The sequence below is a fragment of the Acinonyx jubatus genome, chromosome B4 (assembly GCF_027475565.1).
Source record: "Acinonyx jubatus isolate Ajub_Pintada_27869175 chromosome B4, VMU_Ajub_asm_v1.0, whole genome shotgun sequence".
NCBI classification, from domain to species: Eukaryota; Metazoa; Chordata; class Mammalia; order Carnivora; family Felidae; genus Acinonyx; species Acinonyx jubatus.
The window spans coordinates 23,264,853-23,278,801 of record NC_069387.1 but is presented as its reverse complement, the minus strand read 5'-3'; the positions used below and the strand labels follow the sequence as shown (position 1 = coordinate 23,278,801).

Genomic DNA, 13,949 nt, shown 5'->3' with positions numbered 1-13,949 from the left:
TGGTTTCCTTTGCTGAGCAGAAGCTCTTTATTTTGATGTAGTCCCACTTGTTTATTTTTGCTTTATAAAAGCTTTTGTGTTTGGAATCAGATTCAAAATTCATCGCTAAGACTGATATCAGGGATCTTACTGCCTATGTTTTCTTCCAGGAGTTTCATGGTTTCAGGTCTTACATTCAAATCTTTAATCCATTTTGAGTTAACTTTTGTGTATAGTGTAAGATAGTGGTCCAGTTTCATTCTTATGCATGTGGCTGTCCAGTTTTCCCAGCACCATTTATTGAAGAGACTATCCTTTCCCCATTCTTGCCTCCTTTGTTGTAAATTAATTCACCATATGTCAATGGGTTGATTTCTGAATGGTCTTCTGTTCCACCTCTGTGTGTTTCGATTGCCATAAATTTGTAATATCTTTTGAAATTAGGGAGCATGATGCCTCCAGCTTCGTTCTTTCCAATTGTTCGTGTCTGCAATTTCTTTCATCAATGTGTTATAGTTTTCAGTGTACAGGTCTCTTGGTTAAATTTATCCCTAGGTATTTTATTCTTCTTGATGCAATTTTAAATGGAACTATTTCTTAATTTCTCTTTATGATAGTTTGTTATTAGTGTACAGAAACACAACAGATTTTTGTATATTTATTTTATATCCTACAACTTTACTGAATTCATTTATTAGTTCTAATAGATTTTTGGTGGTGTCTTCAGGATTTTCTATATATATCATGTCATCTGCAAGTTGTGACAATTTTACTTCTTCTTTTCCAGTTTTGATGCCTTTTATTTCTTTTCCTTGCCTAATTGTTCTAGCTATGACTTCCAATACTATGTTGAATAAAAGTGGTAAAAGTGGGCATCCTTGTCTTGTTCCTGATCTTAGAAAAAAAAATTTTCAGCTTTTCAAAACTGAGTACAATGTTAACTGTGGTTTTGTGATCATATATGGCCTTTAGTATGTTTAGGTACATTCCCTCTAGATCTGCTTTGTTGAGAGTTTTTATCATCAATGGATGTTGAATTTGTCAAATACTACTCTGCACCTATTGAATTGATATGATTTTTACCTTCATTCTTTCACTTTTTTTATTGAAGCATAGTCGATACACAATGTTACATTACTTTTAGGTGTGTAATATAGCAATTTGACAAGTTCATACATTATGCTGTGATCCCTGCAAGTGTAGCTACCATCTGTCACCATATAATGCTATTATAATATCATTGGTATATATATTCCCTGTACCTTCTATTCCTGTGACTTATTCTTTGCATAACTGGAAGCCTGTATCTCCCACTACCCTTCACCCATCTTGCCTATCCTTGCACCCCTGTTATTTTGTTACTTTCTTGATAGTATCCTTTGATGCACAAATGTTTTTCATTTTGATAAAGTCCAGCTTATCTACTTTTTTTCTTTTTTTGCTTGTGCTTTAGGTTCCTCTCCAAGACTATGAATATTTGTGTTTCCTTATAAGAGTTTTATAGCTTTAGCTCTTACATTTAGGTCTTTTATCCATTTGGAATTAATTTTTGTAAATGGTGTAGAGTAGAGGTCCAACCTCATTCTTTGGCCTGGAGAAACCTGGCATTGATCTGTGTGCCTCTTCTTCTTGCTATAGCTTTGAAGTAAGTTTTAAAATCAGGAAGTGTGAGTCTTCCAACTTTCTTCTTCTTTTTTAAGACTGTTTTGGCTATTCTAGTTCCTTTGCATTTCCATACGAATTTTAGAACCAGCTTGTCAATTTCCACAAAAAAGTTAGTGGGATTTTAATAGGAATTAGGCTGATTCAATTTAGGAAAGATAGAAATCTGAAAATACTGAACTTGCCAAACCATGAACAAGGGATGTCTTTCCATTTATTTAGGTCTTCCTTAATTCTACAGTGTTTTGTAGTCTTCAGGGCACCTTTCTAGCAGTTCTGTTGTTAAACTTATTCCTACATATTTTATGGTTATGCTATTGTAAATGAAAATTTCCCCTTAATTTCAGTTTTAGTCTGTGGCTAATGTGTAAAATACAACTGATTTTTGTATGTCTGTCTTGTACACTGCAACATTGCTAAACCTGTTTATTAATTCTAATAGTTTTTGGTGGATTCCTTAGGATTTTCTCTACAGAAGATCATGTTATCTGGAAACAGTTTTACTTCTTTCTTCGATCTAGATATCTTTTATTTCTTTTTGGAGCTTAACTGCGCAGGTGAGAACTTCTAGGACAATGTTGGCTAGAAGTAGCAAGAGCAAACATTCTTGTCTTGTTCCTAATCTTAGGAACAAGGGGTAAAGACTTTAGGGGTAAAGACTTCAGTCCTTCATCATTAAGCATGATGTCAGCTGTGGGTTTTTCATAGATAACTTTTATCAGGATGAGGAAGTTCCCTTCCATTCCAAGGATGTAGAGTGTTTTATCATGAGAGTGTGTTGGAGTTTTGTCAAATGCTTTGTCTGCATTTGTTGGGATGATCACGTGGTTTTGTCCTTTATTATGTTAATGTACTCTATGACATTGATTGATTTTTGTATGGTCTAAATCCCACCGGGTCATGATGTATGATCCTTTTTAGAGGTTGCTGGATTCTGTCTGGATTGAGATTTTTATGTCTATATTCATAAGAGATATTGGTCTGTAGTTTTGTTTTCCTGTGATATGTTTATTTATTTTTGGTATCAGGGTAACATTGGCCTCTTACAATGAATAGGAAGTGTTGCCTTATCTATTTTTCAGAATGGTTTGCAAAGAATTAGTGTTAATTATTCTCTATATCATCGATATAACTCATCAGTGAAGCCTTCCAGTACTGGTATGTGGGGGATGGGGGGGCGGGAGGGGAAGATTTTTGATTAGTAATTTCAATGTCTTTACTTGTTTCAGATTTGTTTAGATTTTCTATTTCTTCTTGAGTCAGTTTTGGTACTTTGCATTATCTAGGAATTTCTAGAATAGTTGAGCTTTTAGTGTTAAATTCCTTGTTAGCTCAAATCCAGTCTTTTGAACTGGACACATGTGAATTCTGTGTGATGGACATTAGGATAACCAGAGGCCAAGGAAGACAATGACATGTTAGAAAGTATTATACAGGTAATACTATCTAAAATCACAAGCTTAACAATAGTCATGTTTAAAGGAAAGTAGTCTAAATACACAAATTAAAAGACGGAGGTTGTTAGATTAGACTTCAAGATGCAAGTCCTCACCGTAAGCTTTCTGCAAGAAATGCACATTAAATGTAAAACAAAGGTTTGGGGTGCCTGGGTGGCTCAGTTGGTTGAGAGACCAACTTCGGCTCAGGTCATGATCTCATGGTTTGTGAGTTTGAGCCCTGCATCGGGCTCTGTGCTGACCGCTCAGAGCCTGGAGCCTGCTTCTGATTCTGTGTCTCCCTCTCTCTCTGCCCCTTCCCTGCTCATGCTCTGTCTCTCTCTGTCTCAGAAATAAATAAACATTAAAAAAATCACTTTTAAAAATAAATATAAAACAAAGGTTTAAAGTTAAAATAATGGGGAAAAAAGATATAACATGCTAACACTGATCAAAAGAAATAAAAAGTGGTTATATTAATATCAGACAAAGTAAATTTTATAGCAAAGAATATTACCAGGGACAATGAAGGTCATTTCATAATGGAGTCAATCCTTTATCATTATGGATAGGACATGAATCCATGTCCTATGAATAGGACCGAACAACTCCAAATGTTTATGCATCTAAGAACAGAACTTCAAAATATCTGAAGTAAAAACTGAAAGAACTGTGAGGAAAAACAGGCAAATATGAAATTTCCAACTATTCTCTCAATAGAACAAGTAGAGAGAAAATTAATAAGGATATAAAAGATGAACAAAATTATTAAACAACCACAAAACCACAGAAGACACATTCTTCCAAGTGCCCGTGGAACATTTACCAAGATAGATTATATTCTGGGCCATAAAATGAGTCTCAATAAATTTAAGAAGATTCAGGTCATACAAGGAATGTGTGCTAACCAGAACAGAATTAAATTAGAAATCAAAAACAAAGATTTATGGAAAATCTCTCAAATATTTGCAAACTAAATAACCAATAACCTGTGGGTCAAAGAATAATTCAAAGTAGAAATTATTTTGAGCTGAATGAAAACGTAAACACAACTCAGATATTTGGGAGTGGACACTTGTAAATGCTGGGGGAGGGACAGCAGAGTAAGCAGAGGCCAGGTGAGTAGATGGCGCATCAGGAAGGACATAGGTGTGTCCACGTAATAACGCCAGCCGAGCCCCTGCCTCTGGGCCCAGACAACGGCAGGCAGATGGCAGCAAACAGCTTGCAGAAGCAGACTGTCTCACTGTGGCCTTTATTATTTATTTATTTTTTAAGAAATTTAAAAAAAATTAAAAAAAAATTTTTTTAATGTTTATTTATTTTTGAGACAGAGAGAGACACAGCATGAGCAGGGAAGGGGCAGAGAGAGAGGGAGACACAGAATGTGAAGCAGGCTCCAGGCTCTGAGCTGTCAGCACAGAGCTGGACGCAGGGCTCGAACTCACGAACTGTGAGATCATGACCTGAGCCGAAGTCGGATGCTTAACTGACTGAGCCACCCAGGCACCCCAAGAAATTTAAAATTTTTTTAATGTTTAGTTAATATATTTATTACAGCACATTGTTAGTCAAAAGTGTGGAAGCTTCATGAATTTGCATGTCACCCTTGCACAGGGGCCGTGCTAATCTTCTCTGCATCCTTCCAATTTTAGTGCATGTGCTGCTGCTGTGAGCACTCACTGTGGCCTTTAAAGCCTGGCTGCCCTTCTTTTTGCTACATGAATGAATTAATCTCATTTCCCACTTATTCTCTCACATCTACTTCACATGAGGAAGAGAAATATTTCCACTTGAGGGCATACAGTCTCTAACAAAGAACATTAGGATAAAGTATTTATCAACTGTAGTCCAAGAAGTACTAATTCTGAATTACCAGATGGGCTCTTATTTGGCATTTTAATGTTAAGGAACACACAGAGAATTGCACACACACATATACAAGGTGACACCATACAATCCAGGCAATAAAAAACATCCCATGTTTCCAATGTGGCACATAGCCCCTAAACTATATACTCTAATTCAAACCTATTTCCAGAAATCTTGACATAAAATGCTCCTGCTGTGATTAGAAATTAGAGCCCCCATATATATATATATATATATATATATATATATACACACACACATATATATGTGTATATATGTGTATATATATATATATACACACACACATATATATGTGTATATATGTGTATATATATATATATACACACACACATATATATATAATCTCAAAAACAAAAAAAGGAGTTTAATATTAAAAAGCTTTGAATGTAGATATTATACAATAAAGGGTATTTAAAAATTATGCATCACAAAAAATCAAGTAGGACATCTGAAGTCAGACAAAATAAGTAATGCTTTAAATCTCTTTAGTTTTCTGAGAAATGTTCCCATTTTATTCATGTCTAATATTTAATATGTTCTGAAAAGTAGAAAAATTAAAAAATGAATTTTGTTTTTATTTCTAATTATACTGAAAAGGTGCTCATTGATGTTAAAGGTTCTGTATGAATACAGACCTCTAGTTAATAAAAGACATCTTTTATCAATATGCTTACATATCCCAAGTCTTTTATTTCCTATAAGTAGATTAAATTGAGCATATTAATTCATAAATGAAGCTATTCAAGCCAGCAACCCTTAATTAGCTTCTGAAATTGACAAGAATATACCAACATAATTAACAATATTTAGGGCCATTCAGCTGGGCCAAACCTTTGGGTCCTGTAGGAAGCCAGACAGGGCAGCGTGAAGTCATTAGAAGGGGCAGGATGGGGAGGAAGGAGCAGAGGGAATTGTCCTATCCTCCAGCTGGAGATTTTATAATCAAAGAATAACTCCTTGGAGCTTAGGGGACTCTATTTTCATGGTTTCTGCAGAGCCATTCATAAGGACTAGCTGTATACAAAGTCCCACAGGACTCAGTCTCAGACAGCTGTGGACGGATTACAAGTACTCCAAGAAAGGGGAGATGAGTATAGGAAGGACAAGTGAGAGGACACAATTTGCTTATTTCTCAGGTTTTCAAGGCCTCACTTTTTCTTGGTCCTTCCAAGCATATGAGTGATCAGAATGACAGAAATGTAGGGCTTGCAAAGCTAAGGTATGTAACCACACACTTTCTGAAAGTTAATTAGAATCGGGATAGCACGCAAATAGTTCTGTGCATTAGTGTGAGCCTTTATGGTGCATTCCATGCCAATGTTTCTTGAATTAATGAAATTATGAGGTAAATTTATATTGTTAAGAGCCAAATGTCTTTTGATCTTTCCTGTTTCATTGCAAATAATTTAAAATGGTAAAAATATCTCTAGGGAAACTGTTTAAATCTTAATCTCACAAAGCCTAGGTTGGCACTCAATGAACTAAGAAACAGGTAAAGAGAAAGTCAAATTATTTACAAATCTAATTTTTTTCCCAAACCTCTTAAAATGCCAGTATTAGACATAGTTCTGAAACATGAATTTGAAACTTATTTTCTAAATTTTCATCCTAAGCATGTCATTTTTCTATAGAGCACCTAGTTATTTTCCAGTAAATGCAAAGTGTGGGTATAGAAGGTAAAGTCTTGGTATTTGGTAGTCTGCCTCTGAAGCTAAGTAACTTTCTTTGAATTTGGAACTTACTTAGTTTTCTATTAACAAAGAGTCTCTGTTTAATCAAACTTTAGCCAGGCTCTTCTGAACCTTCTGCTCGACTGGGCCCAATGTTTGGACTTCCCTTGTCTTTTTGTTTGTTTTTCCTAAAATTAAGTTTCAATTATTCCAATAAAAGGATATAATTGCTTCAATTACTAATTAAATTTTGTGTAATGACTATATTCTCTATAATTTATAAATGCCTAAATTTCAATTTGCAACAAATTCCTGAGATAGTAGGTTTCAAAATACATAGAAGCTCAAGGTGTGTTGTTGTTTTAATCCACACAGTAAAAGAGAAAAAAGCAGAAGTAAATTCTCTTTGGATTTCCCTTGTCTTTACACTGCCCAATTGTAGCAAGATTCTTACTAAGTCAGTTTTGGGACAATCTCCCACCCTTGATATCTGAGACCACCTTGGCTTGCCTTTGTCAAGACCCCTATCAAATTGGTTTAGCAAGAAATTCTCCTTTGCCTCTGATGCTTTCTCTTAGTAGTTTTCCATCTACTGCTCCTTAACTGTTAATCTCCACTTTTCCTTGTTATCTTCAGAGTTGAGCCCAATCTCTCTCTCCTGCTGTAAAACTCCATTGTCATTGACCCCTGAATGAAGTCTGTCTCACCATTCTTTAATGAGTGTCAAAATAATTTTTTTCTTTAACAATGTCCAAATATAACTCTAACAGGAAAAGAGACCTTCCTCAGAAGCTTATGAGTCCCTTTTCTCTGAGACAATATGGTTCTCAAGAAATGTTACTATGAGTAATTCTCCATGTGAAGGTATTCTAAATCCAGAGTAGGCAGCCGGAAAAGATGATAAATCACAGTGAACTCAGCAGAAAGGAGGACCTGAAATCGTCATCATTATCATGATCCATATGGCAAACTCTTCCCATTTCCTAGTCAAAATGCAATGTCTGTGGTTACATGCTCAAAGGATGTTTAATTGAGACATTATTTTGGTTGAGGTGGGCAACTGGCTAAAACCATTTTGAAACTATTTCATATTCAAACCCCTATGGACCATGATTTGGGACCTTCAACATCATTCATCTGTGAGCTGGAGTTAACTGCAAGAGTTTTAGAGTAATCTTGTGTATGCCCAGAGGCATTTGCTCAGCCACCTAAGAACAAAAGTTGTTATTTTTTTGGCTTTCATAAATGAGGTCTAACCAACACCTTGCTCAATGGTCTGTTAAGGCAGATGGTTCTGCAGCTAATAGACAGTCTAATTTGCCTAAGTTCCTATCTCAAATTGCCTGCCAGCCAGTGGTTATCATAAGTTAAGCTAAAGAAGGAAACCTTCATCTTATTACAAGCTCTTAGCTTCTTTATATAGTCCCACACTTGCTTTTCTTTCTTTTGCTCTTTCAAAAATTTAACATACCTTACTGTATTTTATGTATCCTTATAAAGAATACATAAAATAAATAAATATAAATATCATCCAGTCACTTTTCAAAATTTACTAGGAAACAACCAAAAATAAAATAAAATAAAATAAAATAAAATAAAATAAAATAAAATAAAACCCTTCTCACAAAGTGTAAATATTTGGTGCTAATGAGCACAGTAAGAAAACTGCTATGTATTGTGTTGTATCTAGAGCAAGGAATACTGAATAATGTATGAAGTGAAAATCCCTCATCCAGACCCAGAAGAAGGCTTTTTCACAGCTTGCTTAAATATTCATTTTAAATATAGTACAACAAAGTCTTTTGTTTTTCCTTGATTAGCCTTGGAAAAAGGAACACAGCAATTTGTTTCCAGAAACCATATTATAGGGAATAGGAAAATGTTCCTTTAGCATTAAGTTTCTTAATCTCTTTCCACCTCCTTTCCTTTAAAACATTTCCTCATTTTGCCTCCTGAAATTATACTTGGCTTTTCTGCACCTAGAGATACTGCCTTCCCAATTTTCTTAAACCAACTTAACTTAGCAAGTAATCTGTGAACACACACATCCATGGAGGTGCTAGATGTTCTTTTAGATCTGTCTTACATCATTCATGTCCCAAGTCAAACATATGTATGGTTCCTGAAGGAAACTCCTTTTTATCAATGAAACTCCTTCATTTTTTGCTACTCCAACACTATTTTCCCTTTTGATCCATATTAAGCAAGCTAAAACATGATCATTCTTCCTTCTTTCTTTCTCCAAAAAGGAACAAATAGTTTCAGGTTCAAATAAATTGCACTGCCTGAAGTTGGGGCAGTGGGACTGGTTTGCCCTAGGGTGTAGGTAACAAAGGGACTGATTTGCCTACAGATAATTTAAGGCAATAATAATGACAACTAAAAGTTGGTCTGCTTTTTATCTCCATCATGTGTTAGTGATCCTTTGGTTTGGCATTGTAGTCTTTGACTGCGTGAGTCTCAAATGTGGGGAGACACCACTAAATTAAAAAGTAGAAGATTTGGTAAAAGTACATGGAACTTTTAAGTCCCCATCCCAGGCTAACAGTATCATCTCTGTGACAGAGTGAGAGAGATCTTGTTCCTTTTTCACATTCGCTTCAAGTTTTCTGAGATACTGGAATTCTGTAAACACTACAATCAATCAATGAGAAACCAGGAGATGGAGAAAGAAATGTTCTATTACTAAACCTTGGGGGAAGTGACTGAAATAAAACAAAAACTCAGGTCTTTTTTGCCTGTCCTATTCTCAAGCGACTATAACATTCATCTTATATGTCTGTACTGATAATTTCCTTAGACTTTTCTGCCTAAAGAGTTGGGTTTACCTTTAAAAAAATCTTGAAATGAAAAATGAAGTTTCTGTGAAAATGATATATGGCATTCATTATGCTATCTTGATTCCTCAATCTACCTTGGATCAGGTTCTCTAAAGCCTAGTTCTGTGACTTCTATCCTTCCAATGAATTTCCTTTTTGCTTAATTTAGCCATAGTAACCCCTCCCCCTTGATATATTTACATATATTCCAATCATATTTAATCTTTACAACAACTTTACAAGTGAAGTGAGATAACTGATTTTCAGATGTTAAAATAATTTTTTTGGGTTTTGTAAATAGTTAATGGCAGGATTAAAATTCAAATTTGGATTTGTTAGGATTTATGTCTTTCCTCTTTATCATGTTACTACAAAATCTTAGAAGTCATTTCTTCAGGGCCACATGTTGCTTGAACCTAAAAGATACCAACCAAAGACACCCCTAGCTGCTCCTTCAGTATAACCCATTCATTCACTTAACAAATATCTAAATGTATAAATATGGGCAAGATGCACAAGGATGGAGAATACAAAGCTGGTTCAGCCGTCACTTTCATTGGGTTGTTCACATTCTTCTTGGATACTAACTGTTCAGTTTTATAGATTTAAACAATACTGGAATCAGTTCAATTTAAACAATATGGAAAAAAACAGAATATAATATGAAGCCATATGTTTCAGACAGGATAAGAATAATTCAGCTCATTAAGTTAGAAACAGTTTCTATTCAATTTAGACTTCAGTGGGGGTAACTCTTCACTACAATGACTTCTAGAAATACATAGAAAGATAGAGCTTTAATTCCAGTCTTTAAACAAAAGAATGATGAACTAATCTAGTTTCTCAAATTCCAATCATTTGCAGACCCCACTCAAGATTTCTGCCTAGGTCTGCGTACAAGCTATACATTCTTTAAATCAATTTCTATTTATTGCTTTAAAATATTTTAAAGGAAACTTTATATTGCTACTTTCAATGAAGAACCAATAATCCAGAAATGGAAAGTAAGTATAGAAGTGCAATGAGAGAGTTAATAGTTTATATCCAGACAGCACTGCAGTGCACAGCTCTGAGCCCAAAGCTTGATCTGTTCTTTGTTGCAAAGGAGGATTAGAAACTGTTTGGCAGGTGTCAGAGACCTACTGGTTCCACACTAATTTTTCTCTTGGATATAATCAGAAGGATGGAAAGAGAACCTAAATGGAAGTAATTTTCTCATTACATGATTCAGTGCTATTTAATACTATATTTGCATCCCACCAAACAGCCTCTTACAGACCAGAGTTATATGTTCTAGATACTTGGGGACATACAGTGAGTCAGGGGCCTATGAATGAATGCATTATGTGTGGAGAGAACTGTTGGAAGCAGCTTTCAAGGCTGCATCTGACATTTTTATTCATTCAATCATCGACTAACGTGTATTAAACACCTCCAATGTATCAGCCATTGTGCGAAGAGGTGGGGATTCAATGGTAAGACTCTCATTTCAAAAAGAAAGTAAATTAGGTAAAAACGAAGAAGATAATTAAATAAACAAATTGTATTACATAATAAAGAACCCAAGAGATGCCAAGTGTTAGACTCACAGGGAGAAAGATAATTTTTAAATCTCAAGAGATCATCCTTTCTCTCAGGATTTCTAGAAGGCTTATTGTCTGTTATAAGCAATAACAATGATTACTCATTTTCTTTGGTGAACACCAGCTGAAAACAGCTATCATATAAGGAATGAAAACTGGAAGACACTCGGAGACTACGAGAACACAATAGCAAAGCGTGCTGTGGTGTGGGAAGAATAAAGCGAATGTCAGAAAGAACAGTAGAGATTTGTCTAATCCTTTCCATTTATAGGAAATAGAAGCCTATGCTTTCCTAGAGTTAGAGGCTGAACTGAGATTTAAGCTGGATTTCCTAAAACCCAGTCCAATGTGCTGTGTACTATAGGACATATATAAAAGAAAGGAATCTTGAGAGTTAAGGATATTTACATTTATTCTGAAAAGACAGTCTGGAGCATTCCCAGTAAATAAGTAAAAATGAAACAAGACAAACAAACAAAACAGAACAAAAAGCAACAACCAGAAAAAGAAATGGAGCTTCTTGTGTGATACACAATACAATGATCACATTTTAAGATTGAAAGGGGAACATTTAAAGATAAATGTAACACATATTATAGCTCTAAGATAAGCTGCTTTCTGAGCCATATTAAAATACTTTTATTGAGAAACACGATCAAATTAACATGGAAATATGAATGGTTTTCTATGGTTATAAAAATGACTTTAAAGCTAATCAGCATAAAGGTTTTCCTCTACAGGGCTGCAGATTTATCATGCAGGAGAAATTACGATCTCTCTCTGATGGTCTTTGGCACCACTGCATTGAGAGCGCTTGCAAAGAGGAGACATGGGAAACCCTTTTGTGCACAGATAATATATTATACTGCCTATTTCTTCTTCCTATTTATCATAAACATTAAGAAAAGTAGGTGGTTTTGAAACTAAGTATAAAAGAATTCATACTATTATCTAATTTACAAGGTTGATAATCACTAGAGCACGCTGGTTAAGGAGGAAAGTCAAGAAAACCATTTTTTTTTTGAAATTCACCGATAGAATATCAGCTGATCACCCTGGGGCATGTAATTGATGAATGAAGAACAGTAGTTTATGTCAAGTAAGCATATTGCTGAGTTCTACTATGTAAGGATTCTTTGGTAGCTCGGGACCTGGACTATTATTTCAGCGGTACTGTCTTTGTCTTCCTTCCTATTCTTAGCTAGTAAATACTGTCTTGCATTCATTCTAAACTATTTTTTATTCAGAATTCAAATTTTCATACCTAATGGCATATTTTATTAAAGCTTGTTGTTCAAATTCAGTTGTATTAAAGATTCTCCTAGAGATTCTTAATAATATTGCCCTGAAAATGAAAAATATATATCATCTTGCTATCTCAATTCTTGAAATTAAACCATTTATGTGGCTGACCCAGCTTGCAATGACATGCCAAGACACTTTGATCCTCTCCTGGGAATGAAAACTTAGGAAATATAATGTACCTGTGAAGCTTGAGAGTGACAGTTCCATAAACAGTAGCAAAACCGAGAAGACGGACCCATCTTAGGAGAATACAGCGAAATGTGCTTGGCTCAAAGTACAAAATAACAACCTGTGGGATGAGAAGAGAAAGAAAGAGACCTTCAGGATCAACTGATGACCCATAGACTAAAATAGTATTTCATAATCTGATGTTTAACACATATGAATTTTAACATAAGCACACATCTTTTTGAACAAAACTTTATATTGTTTTGATCATTCATTGTCCATATCAAAGGACTGCAGAGTCTCCCTATTGTTTTCCAATCAAACCTAAGTTCCTTAACTTTTAACTTTCAGGAGTTTCTATCAATTGTCTCTAAGCCTGTGGTACATTCAAACCTAATGCTCTTTATTACCCCAGAGGGCCAGCCAGGCAGGCCTCCGTTATGATACTTCGCTGGAGCCTTGCTGATTCCCACCTCCACACTTCTGGCAGTACCTTTCCCCAGTCTGAACTAGCCCTGAGAGGATTAGCCTGTACTGTAGTCCCCAATCAATCTCCCACTCTGTAGTACTTTCTCCACTTAGTACTTGGCTCAATTGCTTCACTAACTCCTCTCTTCTCACTCCAGAGTTTTCATCGAGTAAATATTAATGAAGCATTTACCAGGAGCCAGACACTCTACTAGAAGCTGTAGACACAAAGGCTAATAAGAAAAAGAGAGACCTGGAGGTGAGGAGTTGTATTAACGTAGCACAGGTGCTGTCTGAGCATCTGTGCAGGTTCAGTGGGATACAAAGAACACGTGGCCACTTCCAGGGGGTGGTCAAAAGGCATGTGCAAGGCACTGTATGTGCTACCTTTCATACGCTACTGGTATTTTGGTTTTGAACAAGCCCTCATAGAATAGGAATTGGTTTGGCCCCACTTAAACAATCCAAAGAATAAATGCTGTTGAGAAAAATGTAGACTTTGATGTTAGAGCAGCTGGCCTGAACTGATTTTGCCGAAAACAAGGTCATCATAACAGAAAAACTCCTCAAATACTCACCCCTAAAACCCTGAGTGTTATTTTACATTTTTCTATCCTAAAGATGTAAATATTGGGAAACATAAAGCATGGCTGGGGGACATGGGGTGGGGGACATCTTACAAATGAAGCCCCACTCTCCAGCAGGGCCAAGAATGGCATTACCTATAACTCTCTGCTGGTATTTCCCAAGTAGTTCTACTATACGAAGATATTAAACTAAGTACTTCCAATACCATTAGAATTACATTCTCAAGGAGTGGGGAAAAGGCGGGTATTATGAAGAAATCAAAGGAAGGTAAAAATAGGTGTGGCCCTGAGATAATGTTGCTTTGTGTATATGTGGTATTTGCCTTTAATATTCTAATTTACTAGGTCTACGCTGAGGATAGAGATAAAGATGTTATTT

At 35.5% G+C, this 13,949-nt stretch overlaps 1 protein-coding gene and 1 non-coding gene across 2 annotated transcripts in view; both read right to left on the bottom strand.

Annotated features, from left to right (window-relative positions):
* GPR158 (G protein-coupled receptor 158) overlaps positions 1-13,949 on the bottom strand; it is a 420,917-nt gene that overhangs the window by 46,651 nt on the left and 360,317 nt on the right. The window contains exon 6 of the mRNA XM_015066303.3: positions 12,527-12,636. Coding sequence (XP_014921789.2) covers positions 12,527-12,636 — 110 coding nt within the window. The remainder of the gene's footprint in view (positions 1-12,526; positions 12,637-13,949) is intronic.
* LOC113603761 (U6 spliceosomal RNA) lies at positions 4,650-4,756 on the bottom strand. Its single transcript, XR_003425448.1, has one exon. It is a non-coding gene; the product is annotated as a U6 spliceosomal RNA (small nuclear RNA).